A 19,513-nucleotide genomic window follows, 5' to 3' on the forward strand; every position below is an offset into this window, starting at 1 on the left:
TCGATTTCAGTGAAATAAGTGCAAAACAGAAAATCGAAGTGATAAAGTGATATGCGCAAAGTGTTACAGTGTTGCGTCCGAGGGTTCGTCTGTTCGTGCCTGTCGTTCACCTAGTTCGGGACCTCTTGCAAGCTCCCAAGCCCAGGGGAGAAGTAATGTCGAACGACTTATGGGTTCGAGAGGCCTTGATCAACGAACAGACGTTTCCCTCCGTGGTTTCGGGCGTATCTACACAAGATCGCCCCACCCACTCAAAGACGAGAGAGCCCATTTATTTCTCGTCTGCGGAAGAGGTTTCTCGTAAGAAACCATGGACCAAGGTCTCGTGGCTTATTAAGCGCAAGTCGGTCCCTTCCGCGCAAGTCCAACGGCCCAGTTGTAGCCACTGGGTCAGTTCGGACTCGCTGCAGTCTTCCGACGACTGCTCACCTCCTAAGAGAGGCAAAGCGGTACCGCATCATGCAGTCACACCGTCTGTTGCCGCACCTGCTCCTATAGACCCTAAGTGGTCTTTGCTGCAGACCATGCAGTCTCAGTTAACGTCATTGATGCGGGACTTTCGTGCGGAGAAGGTTGACACTGCACCAACCTCTAGCCTACAACCAACCACGGTTGTGCGTCCTGTGGACGCTGAGGCGACCTTCTGCCGCACTCCAACTGAGAGAGTCCCGCCACCCATGCGTTCCAGTGTACCCTGCCAGCCGCATGTTGACGTTCAGTAACGCACGGAACCTTCCGTTGACGTTCGCGAGGTACAACAACAGTCTAAGTTGTTTTGTTTTGACGCGGTGCGTCAACCTCCGCATTCTTGAGTTGTTTTGACTGCTCAGTCTAGACAGTCAAAGCAGTCTCGAGTGGACACTGTATGTCCTCACGCACCTGTTGTGGTTGACAGTTCAGTTATTGACAGTTTACAGACTGTCAAGCAGTTACATGACGTTGCCTTCTGGTCTGCTACTAATGCACCAGTGAGAGACTCACTGAGGTAACCTAGCTTTTATCGGACAAGGTTCCTGTAGATGAGGAAGTTGCTGTTCTCCCTCCTACTGATATTCCCTTGAGGACTCTGTCATTTGGAGAGGAGCCTTAAGCTGCTTAGCCTCCTATGGACTTTAATTAAATCATGATAATTTTTTAAGGATCTTCGTCCGGATCTTGTAACTGCTGCTCCTCGTTCGCCTTAATGTCAGAACTTACACTAAGCCTAGCTACTTCGAAGCCGTTGTTTTTTAAGCTAGTGCTCTCTCGCTCTCCTAGAGAGCGTTACATTGGCTAGGCGACTAGTTTTTGCACCAGGAGGAGTTTTTAGGGATACAGCCTTTGATTTCCCTTCTTTTAAACTGGCTTATTGAGCGAGAGTCTGATAGGACACGAGAGAAGTTCTCGGCTTGGGAGTTCATGCCTCTGCCCAGATAGACTTCTCAATTCTGGTAGACTCGCCCTGGCGCCTAGCCAGGAGACGCTCCAAGTTGTTTACAGGTCAACTTCTCAACTTTTGTCGAGCCTTTGAAGTTTTGCTGTACTATTATGTCACACTTAACAAGGCTTTCAGGGATGGTAAATGGTTCCGCCTCAGTCGCTAACCCCGTCTGTTGCCACACCTGCTCCCGTAGACCCTAAATGGGCTTTGCTGCAAGACATGCAGTCCAAGCTTGCGTCCTTGATAGAGGACTTAAATGCAGAGAATAACCTTCTGGCCAACAACCTTCCAACCGGTCGGTTGTGCGCCCTGTTGACGCTGAGGTAACCTACTCGCGTCTGCCAGTTGAGGTGGTTCCTCCTTCTGGCCAACAACCTTCCAACCGGTTGGTTGTGCGCCCTGTTGACGCTGAGGTAACCTACTCGCGTCTGCCAGTTGAGGTGGTTCCTCCTTCTGGCCAACAACCTTCCAACCGGTCGGTTGTGCGCCCTGTTGACGCTGAGGTAACCTACTCGCGTCTGCCAGTTGAGGTGGTTCCTCCACCGATGCGACCCAGTGTGGGTTGCCAGTCGCACGTTGACGTTAAGCGACGCTCGGAGGTGGTTGTTGACGTTCAGGACGTTCAACAACAACCAGAAGGTGACTTGTTGTGACGCAGTGCGTCAACCTCAGCAACCCGGTAGGGTGTTGACTGCACAACCCAGACAGTCTAGACAGTTTCGGGTTGACGCTGTACTTCCTCGCGCACCCATGGTTGTTGACAGTTCACAGACTGTGCAGCAGTTCCATGATATTGCGTCCGGCTCTGTCACGCATCCACCAGTGCGACCGGATTCAGCAATTCAGACGTTGCCCACTCCGTTGCCCCTCTGATGAGGACGTTGCTGAACAAGACGATCAGCCCCCAGCCCTGCTATCCATCCAGAAGATGCTGAAGAAGGAACGCTGCCCAGTCAGGCTGTGGATGAGTCTGGTAGGGACACTGTCATCCGTGTATCAATTTGTGTCACTAGGAAGACTACACCTCCGTCCTCTTCTATACCATCTAGCTTTTCACTGGAAAAAGGACAAGACGCTAGAAGCGGTCTCGATCCCGGTTTCCGGAAAGATAAAGTCTTGTCTGACTTGGTGAAAGGACTATATCAACCTTAGAGAGGGTCTTCCCCTGACTGTTCAGACTCCCAACCACGTTCTCCTCTCGGACGTATCGGACGTAGGCTGGGGTGCGACATTAGACGGTCGGGAATGCTCGGGATTTTGGAACTCGAGTCAAAGGACAATGCATTTCAACTGCAAGGAGCTACTGGCAGTACGTCTGGCCTGGAAAAGCTTCAGGTCTCTCCTTCAAGGCAAAGTGGTGGAGGTGAACTTGGAAAACACCACGGCTTTGGCGTACATCTCCAAGCAAGGAGGGACCTACTCTCTGACATTGTACGAGATCGCAAGGGACCTCCTCACCTGGTCAAAAGGTCTAGACATATCACTAGTAACGAGGTTCATCCAAGGCAACTGTCATGGCAGATTGTCTCAGTCGGAAGGGACAAATAATTCCAACAGAATGGACCCTCCACAAGGATGTATGCAAGAGACTTTGGGCCACCTGGGGCCAGCGAACCATAGATCTCTTCGCAACCTCGATGACCAAGAGGCTCCCAATATTTTGCTCACCAATCCAGGACCCAGCAGTTCATATAGATGCCTTTCTACTAGATTGGTCACATCTAGATCTATATGCATTCCCTCCGTTCAAGATTGTCAACAAGGTACTGCAGAAGTTCGCCTCTCACGAAGGGACAAGGTTGACGCTAGTTGCTTCCCTCTGGCCCGCGAGAGAATGGTTCACCGAGGTACTTCGATGGCTAGTAGACATTCCCAGAACACTTCCCCTAAGGGTGGACCTTCTACGTCAGCCACGCATAAAGAAGGTACACCAAGGCCTCCACGCTCTTCGTCTGACTGCCTTCAGACTATCGAAAGACTCTCGAGAGCTAGAGGCTTTTCGAAGGAGGCAGCCAGAGCGATTGCTAGAGCAAGGAGAACATCCACCCTTAGAGTCTACCAATCGAAGTGGGAAATCTTCCGAAACTGGTGCAAGTCAGTATCCGTATCCTCGACCAGTACCTCTGTAACTCAAATAGCTGACTTCCTCTTATATCTGAGGAAAGAACGATCTCTTTCAGCTCCCACTATCAAGGGTTACAGAAGCATGTTGGCATCAGTCTTCCGTCACAGAGGCTTAGATCTTTCCAACAATAAAGATCTACAGGACCTCCTTAAGTCTTTTGAGACCACGAAGGAGCGTCGTTTGGTTACACCTGGTTGGAATTTAGACGTGGTACTAAGATTCCTTATGTCAGACAGGTTCGAACCGCTACAATCAGCCTCCCTGAAAGATCTCACCTTAAAGACTCTTTTCCTGGTATGCTTAGCCACAGCTAAAAGAGTCAGTGAGATTCATGCCTTCAGCAAGAACATCGGATTCTCATCCGAAACGGCTACATGTTCTACAACTTGGTTTTCTAGCCAAAAACGAGCTGCCTTCTCGGCCTTGGCCAATATCGTTCGATATTCCAAACTTATCGTATGGTTGGAAATGAACTAGAAAGAGTCTTATGTCCTGTAAGAGCTCTTAAGTTCTATTTAAAACGAACTAAACCTTTACGAGGCCCGTCTGAAGCTTTATGGTGTTCAGTTAAGAAACCATCTTTGCCTATGTCAAAGAATGCTTTATCCTATTTTATCAGACTGTTAATACGAGAAGCTCATTCCCATCTGAATGAGGAAGACCAAGCTTAGCTGAAGGTAAGGACACACGAAGTTAGAGCTGTCGCAACTTCCGTGGCCTTTAAACAAAATAGATCTCTGCAAAGTATAATCGACGCAACCTATTGGAAAAGCAAGTTAGTGTTCGCGTCTTTTTATCTTAAGAATGTCCAGTCTCTTTATGAGAACTGCTACACTCTGGGACCATTCGTAGCAACGAGTGCAGTAGTGGGTGAGGGCTCAACCACTACAATTCCCTAATTCCATAACCTTTTTTAATCTTTCTCTTGAAATGTTTTATTATTGTTTTTTGGGTTGTCCGGAAGGCTAAGAAGCCTTTCGCATCCTACTTGATTTGGCGGGTGGTCAAAGTCATTTCTTGAGAAGCGCCTAGATTAGAGGTTTTGATGAGGTCCTGTTGTATGGGTTGCAACCCTTGATACTTCAAATCCTAGGGGTCGCTCAGCATCCTAAGAGGATCGCGAGGCTCCGTAAGGAAGACGTACTTAAAAAGGCAAAGTAATTGTTCAAGTCGACTTCCTTACCAGGTACTTATTTATTTTATGTTTGTTATTTTGAATAACTGCTAAAATGAAATACAAAATACTTAGCTCATAATAATGTAAACAAGTAATGCTGGTCTCTACCCACCCCCCTGGGTGTGAATCAGCTTATATAATCACCGGCTAAGTTTAATATTGAAAAATGTTATTTTTATTAATAAAATAAATTTTTGAATATACTTACCCGGTGATTATATATTAAAGGACCCTCCCTTCTTCCCCAATAGAGACCCAGTGGACAGAGGAGAAAATTGGTTCTGTGTTTACATTGAGTACTGAGTACCTGCTCGACAGATGGCGCTGTTGATGTACACCCCCTACCTGCATAGCGATCGCTGGCGTATTTTGAACGTAGAGTTTTCTGTCGAGCAACAGAGTTGCAGCTTATATAATCACCGGGTAAGTATATTCAAATATTTATTTTATTAATAAAAATAACATTTTTTTTTCCATCAGTTGCATTAGGGGAGGCTATGGAAAACTTATCATTAATTATACTTACATTTATATTAAGTAAGAAAACAAATACATTACAATTGATAAGTTATGCAACACAAGAATTTATAAAAAGTTTACAAAAGCCTGCTAAATTAATTTCGGCACTTTTATCTACTGTATTTTCCACTTGTCAGGTTTTCTTCCTTACTATAGTTATCCTGCTCAAACACACATAAGTAGAAACTTCCCGCTTTTTTTAGAGTTCACAATTTTGCATTTTAAAAATACAAATGTAATCCTTTAAAAAGTTTTGGTTGAGCAGGTGTTTAATGGTATCTTCTCCAAAACTTTAAGGTACAAAGAACTATAAGAAGCGATGATACTCATTTCACCCCTTGAGATACTACCGCTAGAGTGTTATGGGGTCCTTTGACTGGTTATGGTTCATTTTTCCTTTGCCTACACATACACCGAATAGTCTGGCCTATACTTTACAGATTCTCCTTCATCCTCATACACCTGACAACACTGAGATTACCAAACAATTCCTCTTCACCCAAGGGGTTAACTACTGCACTGTAATTGTTCAGTGGCTACTTTCCTCTTGGTAAGGGTAGAAGAGACTCTTTAGTTATGGTAAGCAGTTCTTGCAGAAGGACACTCCAAAATCGAAAGTGTTCTCTAGTCTTGGGTAGTGCCATAGCCTCTGTACCATGGTGTTCCACTGTCTTGGGTTAGTTCTCTTGCTTGAGGGTACACTCAGGAACACTATTCTATCTAATTTCTCTAACTCTTTGTTAACGTTTTTATAGTTTATATAGGAAATGTTTGTTTCAATGTTGTTACTGTTTCTTAAAATATTTTAATTTTCCTTTCCTCACTGGGCTATTTTCCCTGTTGGGGCCCTGGGCTTATAGCATCCTGCTCTTCCAATTAGGGTTGTGTCTTAGCAAGTAATAATAATAATAATAATAATAATAATAATAATAATAATGTGGTCCTCTCGCCACTTCAATGTAATCTTTTTTACACTTCTAAGCAGGAATAGTTATGCGATGGGTAAAATTTGTGAAAATGGAAGCAAGAAACCTTGCAAACTTTATCAGACCGGGGAAATTGAAAGTTAATACTTTTGTAAGTAAGCTGTGGGGGATGCCTCACCTGTCTGCCTAACTAATAACGACTAATTACTGATAATAGCCTTAGCTTTTCTGCTCTGTGTAGTAAAATAAGGCATGTGTAAGGTAATAGTATTTGTAATAACTTTTGTATATTTATTTTTTAGCTATTTTATCTGAACAATGTTCATACATGTGTATAAATAACATAAGACACTGACAAACTTGAGATGTGATTTGGCACTAACCCATGTGAAAATGCTCATATCATAACACTGACTGCTTGCATACCTTGAGGTTTTTGGTATGTATCCGTCAGTTTTTATGTTTTATTAGAATCAATTAATCTTTTATTTTTTTCAAATTGACTATGAATCTTGGAGCTAGAGAACTGAAACCTAGAGAAATGAAACTAATCTATAAAATATATCAATTATAAACTACTGATTTCCCCCACTTTCAAATTCATGTTTTGTACACTACATTTATATTTTAATTTCAATAATACAGCACATAATAATGAAAAATGCATATATGCTGATAATTCTATAAATGTGTAGGCTTGATTAATTTCCTCCCCATGGGAGTGGGAGTGCTATTACTATGTCAGTGCACCTTATGATGTGCACTGCAAGTAATTACTTGAAGGTCTTCCCATGTTCCTTCGGCCCCTATCTGCTATTTTTTTTTTTTTTAAATCTTACCTCACCTTGGTTCTGCTTCCTTTTTGCCATCTAACCTCTATTAAACTTTCAATTCATAGTACCACTGCAGAGATTTTGCCCAGTTGCACTTGCACTTGGGTGCTTAATGGCCTCGAAGTTCCCAACGCTTAAATTCATACACCATACCAAAACTAATTCATTTCTATGTTGTCATATTTGATCCATCCTCTTTCAATATTTTAAACATGAACCTGTACCCCTATACAATTATTTTTCAACTTATATTGGCAGCCTAATAATGGGTTTCATAAACATTATCTGGGAATCTAACATTTGAACTATTCCTGGTGTTGAAAACCTTTGCTGTAATTTACCAATTTGATGTTGGATATGTTTTGTATCTTATGTATCAGAGGATATGTTTTGTATCTTATGCATTTTTCTGATAACACTTTACCCACTACCAAGCTACTTTTTAAAATTTAAGATGAAAACTAATTTTGTGCTCTCAATAAGCAACAAAATGTAATCTGTAGTTCTGCACTATGAATAAGGAAACTGCTTCAGTAGGACTAACTATGTAGCAAGTCAAGTATGTCTGTAGCTTTTGTGATACCTAGTCTAATAACAAATTATATCCCTATTTCATTGTTAAAATTCATTATTATTATTATTATTACATCACAGGATATTATTACTATTAATTTCTAACTATGGTTGTAGCTTGGATAAGCTACAATCATAGTTGGAAAAGCAGGATGCTTCAAACCCAAGAGATCCAACAGGGAAAGCTCCCCAGTGCGGAAATGAAATAGATAAAGAAAAAACTAATGGTACACCTGAGAAATGAAAAATATAGCATATTTTAAGACCAATAACAATGTTAATATAGATCAGTCCCATATAAACTATGAAATGAGACTTGTTAACCTGTACAATAGTAAAGCAATTGCAACAAGTTTAAACTTTTGAAGTTCAAATGATTAAACTTCCAGATTAGGAAGATCATTCCACAATCTGGTCACAGCTGGAATAAAACTTCCAGAATACTGTGCAGTATTGAATCTTATGACGTAGAGGACAAGAATTGGAATTACTGCATACCTAGTACTGGGAATCAAGACTCTCATCCTGTTCAACAAAAAAAAGCATTTAGAAGAAGTTTAAAACTTCTTAAGTTTCACCAATTCAACAACAAGATAATCATTCCAATCTGGCCACAGCTGTAATAAAACTTATATGAATACTGTGTACTCATGATGGATAAGGCAAGACTAGGAATTAATTCCATATCTGGTACATACTAGATGGTACAATTTAGTTAAGATCTGAATTATGAAAAATCTTAACCGATGGTGCCACAAATTAATACCCTGATTAAGAATAAGGAATTTATTAGACCAAGGTTTTGTCCAAGAAATTAAAATGAGTTGGCAACTGAACACCAGACAAAATAACTACAGTATATTCAAAACGCCTATCCATCTATCTACCATGGCACTTCACCCAATAGGAAGGTAGCTGACATCCAAAAAGAAACTAACCATAGCAAATTAAAAAATTTAAAAATTTTCCAAGGATAGACTGATCACCAAAAATCTTGTAAGACTTTCTAAGTAAGACTATTTTCTATGCAATTTTAGAAGAAACAAACAGGATGAGTTTCTCAAAAGCAATTTTCCAATCAAGAATCACACTAGAATTTTATGAGTTTTATATAGTTAAAGACTGTCAATGCAAAGATCAGAATGTTGAGAAGCCACTGTCCTTGATCTATTTAAAATTATAATTTTAGTTATGTTAAAGTTTAACTTCATCCCCTACATTTTGCACTAATTTTAGATTGATCTCTTTTAAGGGATTCAGTAACCACAGGTCTACATTCAGGAGATTGAACTGTTGTAGAGAGAGTAGCATCATCTAAATATGCAACAAGCTTGTTTTCCGGGCTAAACCAAATATCAAGCATATATAGTATGGAAAGTAATGGGCCGAAAACACTACCCTGAGGAACTGCAGATATTATAACAGTATTCCTAATCACTATGGTGCCTATCCACAACTACTATTTGCAATCTACTTGTTGAAATTTCAATAAAGGTGCATAGAAAAGAGCTTGCCTTCTGTTTAAAGTTTGAACTTGAAGACCTCATGATTAACACTCAAAGTAGGCACTAAAATCAAGGCCAATCATATGAACTTCCTGACCACAGTCCAATTATTTCAGTACAGCATTGGAAACTCCAATAAGGGCATCAATGATCTAAGGCCATTGCAAAAGCAAAACTGCAAACTATGGAACATGAATCCTTCAGCATAACTATGTTCTTGATTTTTTATGAGTCCTTATTTGAAGATTTCTAGCATCTTGGATTAATTACAGTCAAGTAAGAAACTATGGTTCAGCATCATATTTCAAATGGTATTAGTCACTACTTTCTGTGGTTTGAACGTCTTTTGTGTCTTAAAATGGAAACCTACCGTATTTTGATTTTCTATTACGAACCATGACATTATTTGGCTTTGCCTGGAGATAATAAAACAAATGGCTAAAGATTAGATTCTTTCACTCATTTAGTATTAAACAGACAAGCAAAAGTAAGAAACCTGTAGTGTTCAAAGAAGTTCAAGAAAATTATTAAATAATGCAACTTGAGCCAGGCTTTACCACCTAACTCCCTTTCTCCATTGTAGAATGGCATTCAGTTTTATCAGATTTTTTTTTCTTTATAAAGACAGGCCTACTCTATGGAATAATTACCTAATCACAGAATTAATTGACATTCCTATACTATATATAGCAAAGCTGAAAATGTCTTTCAAACATGTATTTTTTTGCAAACATGTATCATTTTGCATACTGTATAATTAATAACTATATTGTTAAGTTTTATGGTTAAGTTTTCATTTGAAATATCATAATTGGTATCTACTTAAATCTAAAATTCTTTTTATTACTAATAAAACAAAATTATTTTTCCTATTTTAATTATTAAAATTCAAAATATTTCTTCACCTTAACATTAGAATAAAATTAATAAAATATGGATAATCTTGGCAGGAGTAAAACACACAACTGCATAACAAAAAAGGATATTGACCGAGTAGTGTACAATACGCAGTAAATAAAAGATGAACAAACATCTTTAGAGAATTATCTCATTCTTATAGCTGCTTGCAAGATCTTTGTATGGGAGAACGATGGAGTTTAACACTATTTTCTCTGGTGGAACTGTCACATTACAACCTGAAACCAGAGAAAATAAGGAAATCAGAAACATGGAACAGACTTAGATCATCCCATCATAAAAACATTTCCTTTGGTAAACTATAACCTGATTTGCTTAGGTAAACTTTATCCTTTTGTACACACATTCATAAAGCATTGAGTAACCTACACTATGAATAGAACCAAGCTTATATCAACCAAAATATTACAAAAATTAAGTAACATTATTACTGATTATCAGTAAATAGACATTTAGAAATCTTCAGGTATCATACTTTTGTCTTGATGTTAGGAAAGTAAATAGCTGTAAAAGATGAATTGCAATTTAAAATGATTTTGATAAACCTTTTAGCAGGACAAGATAACAAATTTAAGTGAAGGTTCAATTTGTCTCATCGTTATTCTAGTAATCCTATGCTATATTGCCTTACTTCTGTGGACAAGGAAATGCCCAGTCACACTGGCTGACTTGTACTGTTCAACATACAAAGAGAATTATTCCAAATGCTTGCACCAGCAAACTAAGCTTCCTTTACTAATCAATAGTTTTAGTGACACTTTCAACACTGTTGCTTATCCCAGTACATTCAGCAATACAGTACTAAAATATGTTTGGGCAAAGGTAACAATCTTTATTCAGACTCATTAGAGGGACTCATCATGTGGTTCCAGATGCCCTAAACCTGAAGGTTCAAGGTACTTCTTTTACAGTGGTCAATAAGAATGGATATTGGCCGACTAGTTTAATTTCGATGGGGGACTTCTGTAGTCTGCCTATTTGTAATTTCACTTGACAAGAAATACCCAATCTATTGTTTGCCTCCACCAGGTTAACTATATTTGGAGTATGGGGGATCTCTCTAGTCCATCTATTTGTAATATCACTTAATAAGAAATGCCTAATTTATTGCTCGGCTCCACCAGGTCTTACTGTGGTTGGATACTGCCGTTGAGAATTTAGATTTTTGTTTTTTGCAGGTTTGAAGCAGATCTACATCCACAGGTTTCATGATTGCCTGGAGTAGCTCCATCTTCATGCACTCAAGAGAGTATTTCTGTCGGCCAAAGAAGCTTCATTTTGTGATAACCTTCAGGACATAAATAGCTAAACTTCACTAAGGGATGTGGATCAACTTCGTTATAATGTAAAAATGAAAAACGGTACTCGTACTAAATGTCTCTATATCACTGACTGCTGAATTCATCTTTTAACACATTCAAAAGAATATTGTCTGCTCTCAATGATTACAAATCTCTCATGTGATTTTCCAGCAGGAAATTGAACCTTAGAAAAATCCATACCTACACAGTCGTCAAAGCCTCTTAGCTGACACCTTGTACTGTACTATTTTTTGGGGTTAAAGTACTGTGCAGTCTCCAAGGATTTTCTTTGTGTAAGGCTACAACAGGAAAGCCAAGCCGACACATACTAAAGCAATATTGTGTCCCCTGCTCTAGAGTAAGTGTACTAACATGCAAAATATGGACTCGGTTAATAAAAGGGAGACCCATGAGTTCAGGCTTCATAGAACGCGCCACCACACACAGTATCTGAAATTCGTCTCTTATGAGCGACGTCATATCCTATGTCATAGATCAAAACCATGCTCTCAATTGACTGCCAGCATACTGACACCACAACAAACCCTCAATCACCATTCATTATCCGTCGGCTATAGGGAAAATTGTCGTGTTTTTTCAGAAAACCAGCAGAACCCAAATTCAGGTTTATCATCTTTTTGCAACAATAAATGAATATAAAAGCATGCTTCATGTTACAGTATTTGATTGTTTGGTTAGTCACCGGCTCGATCGGTGGTGTTAGTTTTCATGCATTTCTTTCTACTCTGAGTTGGGTTTTAGTTTTCTATCATTCCAAGAATCTAGTTTGATACTTTTTACCTAACTAATTCGTAAATTAGATTCTGTTTATGCCTCAAACGGCATAGCCTGTATGTTCCTTATTTCAATAACTTTACTCAAATTTTGGAAGTTTTGAGTTATTTTAATTGTTGGCGTCATTTTTTTGGGGAACTCTAATTTCATTAATCAGACGAGTTCCAGTTATCAGAGCTAGTTATGAAATATGAAGGAAGGTTAACTTTATGGCATCTATAACTAGGGTTAGGCTAGCGTAACCTTGTTGGAGTTTGTCTAGCAATTTATAAGTGAATATGAATATTATTACAATTAGTAACTGTGTTTAATTAATGGCGTAATGTTTGATGAATCCTGAATAGAGTTCTTTTATTGTTGTTGGTTAATTCTGGAGCACGAGGTGGGGTTTAACTATATTATAACCTATTAATTACTGTAGACAGTATTCTCACATACATGTATGTATTGGCATATTTAATATTGTGGAGGGATTGTTTCCGCATGTCTCCAATTAGGTATATGACCATGATATGAGAGGGCTGGCCGGGCAGCCCCTTCTTAAAGGTACAGTAGTACTTTCATATTTGTGTGATATGGGTATTGGAGGGAGAAAATATAAGTATGATGGAGTCATATATATGGTTACTGTATTTTAAATTCTCTTCCTATCTTAGGGCTTGGATGGGTAACTGTGTGTTTTGTTCCCATACCTTTGGTTTGGTAAGTTAATGACACTAAGATTTAGGGCTGGGATGGACCATAGCCTACCTAGAAGTGAATATATCTTTGCTGGTTTTGTGATCATTATATGAGAGGGTTGGGAGATATCCTACCCCTTCCCAATGGTGATTTAATTTAAAAAATTTCTAAAAATTTATCAGTGTTGGATGAGATAACCTGGTGTGGCCAAAATGGTATCATAAGTGTTTACGGATCTATTGTGATATTTTTACTGATTGGGGCAGGGCTTGGGACCCTGAAAAAATTTCCTTTTGTTTGGAGTGTATCAATTCTGCTTGGAATACAGATCCTGAGGTGGAGGACCCAAGGATATTATCCTCCTTTCAATGAGGAATATTTACCAAGTAAGGATCTCTGAGAGCTTATTAGTCTTGATCTTCCCATTAATGCATCTAGGGGTTTAGGAAGTGGGATCATAGTGGGCAAGAAACCTATCCATGTTTTAGACCTTGGATCTGCAGGGTTTCTCACAAGAGACTACATTGCTGCCCTAATTGGAATCAACTCGGGATTCCACGAAGTAGGTACCTAATCCACCTGGTGCGACTCATCCAGGTTGTGTTAACCTGCTGTCTACTGTCTTTCCACTCCAGCCTGGGGATACAGTATACCAGCTTCAAAGAGAGGCTCCAAGGTGGACTAGGATGTGGCTGGCCCTTCGGGTTAACTCCTTCCAAGGAGGGCTCCAATGGGGTCTCTTCCTTCTGGTTCTAGGGATTTGGCTGTGGCTAGGTCTTCAGGTTTCCAGCTTTCAAGGAAGGATCCAGGGGGAGCATTTCTTTCCATTCTAAGTCAAGAAGGCTTAGTAGCGTGGGATGGGTATAGCAGAGGGGGCTTCTGCCATTGATGTAGAAAAGGGAGGATTTACTGTAGTAGGTAACCCTTAGTGATCCTGTAATGAGTGCACCTTTTGGCCTGAGTCAAATTATTTTTGGCATAAGTATACGTACTTGCCATTCAATGACTAAAAATTTGAGAACCAGATGGCATTTTCAGACTCAAGATGGAGATTCAAAGATCTCTTAGGGCATGTCCCAAGGTAACCCCAAAGGAGGTTGTTCTGAGGAGAGATAAGTGTGCTCTTAATAACGTGGCAGAAGCTGTATCAAATGCTGGGAGTATTCTTCTAGACCACAGTTTTCTGGATGCTTCTGTGGTTTGAAGGAGTGCCAGGCCATTAAACTCCCTTTTAGGATAAAATATTAAAATTGGCTTCCGAGTTCATGACAGAGGTGCTGTTATAAGTTTATTTTACCATGCTCAAAAGAATGTAGCCCCCTTTGTGGAAGTTTATCCTAAAGGGTTTTGTTTAGTCTTTCTTCCTTTAAAAGAAAATAATAAATAGATAAAATTAGATGCTTATGCTGGTACCAATCAATTGGGTGACTATTTCCCTTTAGTCCCAGGTCACCTTAGGACTGTAGAATTCAGTGCCTGGCAGACCTTGTTGAACTTATTGCCTGCTGTGGCTTCCTCAGAAGTAGGGGCTGTAGGGGGATTTCAGATAGCCACTTCACCGGTAGTAAATCTACTCTATAGGCTAAACCCGTCCACAATGCCTTATAAAACTTTCTTAGAGGGAAGGTATAAGAATTTATGTATAGCAATCCACTATGTCAACTATGGCTTGGTGGAAGAGGAATTTGCAGTCACTACAGAGGCAATGGCCACATCACTTTGGGAGAGATGTAGAAAAGGTTTTCAGCCCTTCCTTTCATAAATCTGCAACCTACAGGATCCAGCAGCTGACTCATAAACAACCCACAAAGAGATCAGCCATTTTTCCCCGTACCATGCCTCAACCTACACCTTAGTTTCACTAAGAGGAACAGGGACAGCAAAGCTATCGTGCCTTGCCTATCCCAGGGGCAGTCAAACTTTGGCTTCACGGCAAGAGGAGGCCATTGGAGATCGTCCAAGGGAAACGGAGGAGGTGGTAAATCCCATAGAGGTGGAGGCTCTCAGTGGGTCTTTGTTGGTTATGGATATGAAAATCTCCTCCTCCATGCCACAAGTTTCCTCAGACCTGGACCAAAGACAAGAGTGATCCTTGACCTTGTCTTGCCTTAATAAATGCATCGGGAGCAATCCATTTAAAATAATGACCATCCTGCATATTCGCCAATTACTATAATTGGGGGCTTGGACCTGTACAAACAATAGATTGAAGCATGCTTATTGGCAAGTCCTTATTGCCCACCTTTTTCAGCCGTACACAAGTTTTTGCAGGTTCCTCAGATCCTAGGTTTCCCTGCATAATTGAGACTAATTCCGGCAAGGATTTTTCAGTTCTTAGGTCTCCAATGGATTTCGATGAAGGACACTGCAACTGGTGAAAATTTTCGGCCTCCTTCAGTTCACCTTGATGGTCCCACTGTTAAAGAACAGGTGGAAAGGTGTGGAGAAAGGCAGCTCGGAAGGGGTTTTAGGACTCGACACTTGCTTGGCCTTGCAAAAGAATTCTCAGATCATGGATCGCATGAAATTCGTTGGCTAAGTCGGTCCCACTAGTACCTCGCTAATTAACATGAATCTTCATACTGTTGAATCCTGGCCGAGATAAGGAGGTCACTCAGAGGAGACCTTTATGACTGGGAAATGATCCCTTAAGTTAGCAGCATTTCACATATGTGCTGGAACTGAAGACGGTCTTTTGACATTGAAGATAATTGGACCAAGATGGAATTCTTATATATGGATCTTTATAGACAACTGTCTGTTGCCTTAGTAGGGAAGTGATTTTGTTCAAGAACCATCAATGCAGTGAATCTTCCCATTACGAAGCTCTTTCTGGAGAGAAGTATGTTCTTGCCATTCCATCTGTCGGGTTCACTCAAAGTAATGGTCAGGACCTTTTCCACACAGAATGGGCCCAAGACCAGAGTTTCCAGGAGATTTTGGAGCTAGTTTCAGATCTCTAAATAGACCTGTTTGCTACAAAGAACCATAAGCTTCTAATAAACGCACCTCTGAATGTGGACTCTCAATCAAGCAGTGGAATGAGATGCTCTGAATGTGGATTGGAACAGATGGTCGGCGATCTATCCGTTTCCTCCGAGAGTGAATTCAGACTTTGAATATCGATACTTCAGGATTTTTTAGGGACAGCTGTGCTAATAGCAGCACTTTAGCCCAATGGCCCGTAATATCCACTGCTTCAGCATCTGAGACCAAGAATACACCCAATTATGTCTACACAGCTGTCATAAAGTAGGAAGGTGGACTACATTCCCTTCCTCCTTTAGGGCCCAGAACTTTCAGGTTTAGATTTTCTCCCACATTTTTGAGGGATTTCTCGGCCCACAACTTGTCTTATTTGATGAGCTGTAAGAGGTCTTCATCCCCATGTGTGGAAGGCATTGATGGCTTTTCTAAGGAGTCCACCACCTTGTCTGATAACCCCGGACTTCTTAGCTTCCCTTCTGGTCCGACTTCAGCCATCAACTATCGTTGTCGTCGGTGCCCACTCGTGTCCGAGTATTGGGTTCTGTCGTTAGCCATCAGCCTCCTATCTATGGGGTGGGTGCTTATGTCTGATGTGGCGGTTAAGTCCTAGTCTGTGGTGGAAGAGTCGCGGACAGTGTTCACAAGGGAGGGTAGGTGGTGGGCGGGGCTGTTCTAATCGCTCTCTCCTTCTTCTCCTCCTAGCCTCCTCCTCTCCTCGAAGTCCACGGTGCCATGGTGTACTGTACTCCTCCAGGTTTTCCTGTCCCTGGCTGTTTCTTCCCATGAGGAAGGATCGATGTCAGTTAGAGCCAGGGTGCGCTTTAGTTGATCTTTATAGCGCATTTTTGGGGCTCCTCGTGGTCTGGTGCCCTGGGTCAGTTCTCCGTAGAATATTTTCTTTGGGAGCCTAGATGGATCCATCCTATACACGTGTCCTATCCACTGGAGGCGGTGGTGGATGATGGTGGCCTCTACGCTGGTTAGCGAGGCACGTTCTAAGACTTCAATGTTGGTGGTGTGGCTCTCCCAGGAGATTTCAAGATCTGCCTCAGTTTCATTTGTCGGAAGCGTTCTAGGTTTTTAAGATCGTTTCTATATAGCGTCCATGTTTCACAAGCATACAGGAGCGTGGAGAGGACTACTGCCCTGAACACCATTATTTTGGTGGTCATTGTCAGTGCGTGGTTGTTAAATACGCAGCAGTTGAGTCGGCCAAAGGCGGAGTGGGCTGCCCTGATCCTGTTCTCCACGTCCTTTTTGCTTGTGGGAGCTGATGTTAGGATGCTCCCTAGGTAGGAGAACTGGTCCACCTGTTCTAACGGTTGGTCATTCATTGTGGTATTGAAGTTTGGGAGCATCAGTCCTGGTGGATGTTAGACGAGGGTCTTGGTTTTGTCTGTGTTGACTTGCATCCCAAAACGTTCGTAGGCAGAGTTGTATGCATCAGCTAACGACTGCAGGTCCTCTGCCGTCTGACCTGGGGTGGCATTGTCGTCAGTATACTGCAGTTCTCGCACTGCACACAAGGTGGTCTTGGTTCTGGCGCGGAGTCTAGCGAGGTTGAAAGCGCCTCCATCCATGCGGAAACGTAGGTCGACTGAGGGTGTGTCTGGGGGAATCTCGTTGAGCATTGCTGCGGTGTATAGCGAGAAACACGTTGGGGCCAGAACACAGCCCTGCTTCAGGCTGCCGTTGATGGGGAATGGGTCTGAAAAAGAGTTCTGGTGGCAGACTCTCCCAACCATTCCGTCATGGAGGGCACGCACCAGCTTGACAAAATCGGGTGGGCAGCCATATCTTTTGAGAACAGCCCACATGGCAGGTCGAGGTACTTTGTCGAAGGCCTTTTTCAAATCCCAGAAGATGAACATTATGGGCTGTTGTTGTTCGAGGCTCTTCTCTTGTAGTTGTCGCGCACAGAAGATCATGTCTATGGTCCCGCGGGAAGGTCGAAAGCCGCACTGGGACTCTGGCAGGACGTCTTCTGCGAGAATAAGGAGGCGGTCAAGGAGAATCCGAGCGAAAATCTTACTCGCGATGCTTAGTAGTGATATTCCCCGGTAGTTGTTACACTTCTCCCTGTCTCCCTTCTTGAAGATGGTAATGATGTTTGCATCGCGGAAGTCACTGGGGAGGGTCTTGGTCTCCTATATTTTCAGTATAAGGAGCATCAAACGGTTCCTCAAACCGGGGCCACCGTGAGTGAGGAGCTCCAACGGGATGTTGTCAGGCCCTGGGGCTTTGCCGGGCTTCATGCGCTGCAGGGCCTTGTTGAAGTCATGGATGGAGGGTGGTAGTGCCATCCACTGACGGACGGGATGCTGCGGGGTCATTCGCAGGAGATCGTCTGGGGTGTCTGCTTGGTCATTGAGGAAGTTCTCAAAAGTGAGACCTCCACCTGGCCAGGATGCCCTCGCTGTCGGTGATGGTCGTGGCCCCATCCGCGTCCTTCAGGCTGCCCACTGATGACCGTGTGGGACCGAATATTTCCTTTGCTGCTGCATAGAAGCTGCGCAGGTCACGTTGGTCAGCGAAACTCTGTATTTCTGCAGCTTTTCTTTGCCACCAGGTGTTCTGCGCTTCACGGATCCCTCTTTGGCAACCAGCTTCAGCCAGCTTGTGAGCACATTTGTTAGCTGCTGTTGGTTAGTTTTCCAAAGTCAGGCGTACTTGTCGTTTGGTTTCAATGAGAAGAGAGATGGTGGCATCATTCTCATCAAACCAATCCTGCCGTTTCTTGGTGGTGTAGCCTAGTGTTTCCTCCGCGGCACGGGCCATGGCGTTTCTGAGGGTGGTCCAGTGGTGCTCAACAGTGGCCTGACCCACGGGGTCTGCGAGGTGTTGTTCGCAGGCCTCCTTGTAGTTCTGTGCCACCTGTGGGTTGCGGAGCATACTACAATCAAAGCGTTGGTGTGGTACGCTGTCAGGTGCCCTTCTGGGTGGTCGTAGGGTCGTCACGGAGAGTCGGGAGATGAGGAGTCTGTGGTCCGTCCAGCAGTCGTCCGGTCCGGGCATGGATCGGGTGATGCGGACGTCTCCTCGGTCTCTGGCTCTGGTCAGGACGTAGTCCAGGGTGTGCCAGTGTTCAGACCGTGGGTGTCTCCATGTGGTCTTTTGTCGCTTTGGTAACTGGAAGATGGTGTTGGTTATATAAATCCATTTAAAAAGAACCTTCCAAGTGCGGAGACAGGTTTCGTAAAATCACCTAGTCTTTTGCTTTGCATAGACCATCCCCACCCATTCCTGTGGTTTCTTGGTCTCTAATTTAAGGAGGATGGATGAATGACCTAACTAGGCCAAAATCTCAAGCACCATATCCACTTTTAAAAAAGCCATACTTTTAATAGCTTTAGCCTCTGATGCAAGAGTCGGTGAGCTGATGGCTTTTCGGAGGGACCAGAAGTTCATTACAACAATCTCCTTTTTCTAGTCAAAAACAAAAAGTCTCTTCAGAGACAAGATCTGTTTAAAACTTGGCTCTAGATTCAGGAGACAGCAACCTCTGTCCTATGGACCTGAAAATTATATTTACGGAGATCCACATCTTCAAAAGGTAGTTTGCTTCAAAACACCCAAACCAACATGCCCCTTTCAACAGGAGCTTTTTGTATTTTGATGACTTCCTTAATTAAAAAAAACTGACCATCTCCATCCCTAAACCCTCGGTGTAGGAAAAATTGCCTTTTCACTAGCGTTCTAATAAGCCATTTTAGGACATCCAGAGTTTTACAGGTTGGTCTGGACATAGGGTG

General features: G+C 42.1%; 1 protein-coding gene across 3 annotated transcripts in view; it reads right to left on the reverse strand.

Annotated features, from left to right (window-relative positions):
• Positions 1-9,938: 9,938 nt before the first annotated feature.
• Positions 9,939-19,513, reverse strand: part of Gmppa (GDP-mannose pyrophosphorylase A) — a 54,973-nt gene continuing 45,398 nt past the window's right edge. For all 3 annotated transcript variants that reach the window (XM_068354036.1, XM_068354038.1, XM_068354037.1), the window contains one exon: positions 9,939-10,214. In XM_068354036.1, coding sequence (XP_068210137.1) covers positions 10,114-10,214 — 101 coding nt within the window. In that variant the 3' untranslated portion in view covers positions 9,939-10,113. The remainder of the gene's footprint in view (positions 10,215-19,513) is intronic.

Source organism: Palaemon carinicauda, chromosome 30 (assembly GCF_036898095.1).
Source record: "Palaemon carinicauda isolate YSFRI2023 chromosome 30, ASM3689809v2, whole genome shotgun sequence".
Classification (NCBI taxonomy): Eukaryota; Metazoa; Arthropoda; class Malacostraca; order Decapoda; family Palaemonidae; genus Palaemon; species Palaemon carinicauda.